Genomic DNA, 2,461 nt, shown 5'->3' on the forward strand with positions numbered 1-2,461 from the left:
GCTACCTTTAGCTGTCTCACTGAAAACTTCGGCTGTTTTACCTACTGCACTTGAAATTATCACTCTGATTTTAATGGGGTTTTTTCTTACTTATTTTAATTTTTTACTTCCATTTCACCATCTGGGTGCTACTTTCAACTTGAGTCTGCTACCTTTAGCTTTTAGCTTATGTTTTGCGCAACAGGCATTCACCCTTGCATTTTCGTAGGAAATGCAAATTCTCTAGTTTATATGGATGTAGTCAAATCAAATACTCATTATTACAACATCCCACATTTTTATTAAGTATGCACACTGAGACATTCCTGTCACATTTACAGGGTCCTAGGATTATTTATAGTGTGTGTTTTAAAGTTTTATACATAACAGATAAACAATAACAGTGTTTCTTTGTGTCAGAGTTACAAAACTTGATAATATCTGAATAAAATCTCAATGAAAATTTATATTTATATATTTATATTAATAAATATATGTGGGCCAAATGAAACATGTTTATTTATCACCTTGTTGCCATGATGTGAGGATTTGCATATATTTATGCAACAAGAAAACCTTGTTTTTAACTAAAATGCCATAGAATACTGTTGCCTACTTTAAGCAATATTATACTTTATTACATTGTTGCTGTGTTTGTGAGCATCACTGTGTGTTTGTGTGTGTTTGCAGCGGCGGTGTTGAAGTATGAGAACAATGTGATGAATATCCGACAGTTCAACTGCTCTCCACATCCCTACTGGCTGCCCAACTTCATGGATGTCTTCACGTGGTCACTGCCTTTCGTAGGAGAAAAAGGTGCTCTGACAGTATGTTTCAGTGATAATGTAAAGCTCTATAAATATCAGAGACAGTGAGTTCAGATGGCACATAGGAAATTGAAGATTTTGAAGTTGTTTTTTTAATCAGCTGTGTGGAAAGATTTCATGTTTTCATTGATCTGCAGTGAAAAGTGAGCAGCAGATGTGCAGACAGCTAAAATGGCCACATTTTTTGAAGCGTCCTTCAGCATTTCAGTGATTTAACATAACCTGATGCTTCCTTATAAGATAACTTTACTAACTGGCTTTCTTAATGTATGTGATGTTTTTGTGTAGTGCCCTGAGATGACTTTTGCTGTGATATGACACTATACACATAATCTGAACTGAATTTGACTTGAATAAACAGTTAAATGTGCCAACAAGTGTTTAATAAGCACCACTTGTGTATGAACAACATAATCAGGTGAGAATGCTCACCTTTTTTAGTTTTTCAGTTACATATTGCTTTTTATTTTGCAAAAACTTTAAGCCAAAATGTTGAAACAGATACTCCAGGTTTTTGTGATGTGTACAAAATTAGAACAAGATAAATTATTTCAGAACTTTTTCTACCTTTAGTTCGAGCTATAACCTGTGCAACTGAATTGAAAAAATAATGTTTTATGTGGTAAATAAAAAATAAAAACTCAAAGTGGTTGCATAAGAATGGACACCCTCATATAACTGGGATGTGGGTGTTCAGAATGAACTAATCCCATTCAATCTCATGTTAAATAAGTCAGTACACACCTTCCATTATTTAACATGCCTCTGATTAACTCCAAAAAAAGTTCTAGCAGATCTGACAGATTTGGAGCATTTTTACAAAGACGTGTGAGCAAATACTGTATTGCAGACTCCTACGCACAAAAAACTGTACTGTAATGAAGTCTAAGGGTGCTTGATTTGATTTGATTTATTGATTTAACAGGAAAAGATTACTAAAAATCAAGCCTGACTCAGCAAAGTGTGCAAACTTTATTATGAGGCAGAGGTCATATTGTACTGGGTTTTTTTTTCAAGACATTTGTTCAACCATAGCATGGAAACGGCTGTACCAATCAACGTGAAATTTGGTAGGAATGTAGATGTGTCCAACCTTCACTGCACCAGCCAATGGTTTTACAATAGACACCATAATTGAGGGGGGAGCATCTGAAAAGGGGGTGTCTGGACATACAAAAATGCTTATAACTCAAAAACTGTTCAACATAGGAGCTTCAGACTTTGCGTAGATGCGGGGGGCATATATGCTACAGCTACGCAATATCTAGTTTTGGGTTTTTTGTTTTACTTTCTCCCCAAAAAGGTTTTTTATTATTTTTTTAATTGACGTACAGATTATACCAGGGGGTTCTTAACCTTTTTGACCTCAGGGCCCAATTTATTGAACATAAAGTGTCACGAGACCCAGTCAGACATTACCAATGTACGGATCAAAATGATTATTCTAAATCTTGGTTTAATTTTTATTGTATTTGCATTATAACTAAATTAAATACACTTATAAGTAAGTGTATTTTAAGTACACTTAAAATTATAACTCCTATCAAATAATCACAAGACATGATTATGACAAACAATTTTTTTAAATTGTAACCTGCCCATAACAATTACGTATTTGAACAGTCAGTCAACAGACCACTCAAGCTTATCAACAC

General features: G+C 34.2%; 1 protein-coding gene across 1 annotated transcript in view; it reads left to right on the plus strand.

Annotated features, from left to right (window-relative positions):
- Positions 1 to 2,461, plus strand: part of LOC106531460 (serine/threonine-protein phosphatase 2B catalytic subunit alpha isoform) — a gene marked incomplete at its 5' end in the record, with an annotated part of 56,244 nt that overhangs the window by 36,620 nt on the left and 17,163 nt on the right. Inside the window, 1 exon segment of the mRNA XM_014027333.1 lies at positions 670 to 795. Coding sequence (XP_013882787.1) covers positions 670 to 795 — 126 coding nt within the window.

This window comes from Austrofundulus limnaeus, unplaced genomic scaffold (assembly GCF_001266775.1).
Source record: "Austrofundulus limnaeus strain Quisiro unplaced genomic scaffold, Austrofundulus_limnaeus-1.0 Scaffold637, whole genome shotgun sequence".
Classification (NCBI taxonomy): Eukaryota; Metazoa; Chordata; class Actinopteri; order Cyprinodontiformes; family Rivulidae; genus Austrofundulus; species Austrofundulus limnaeus.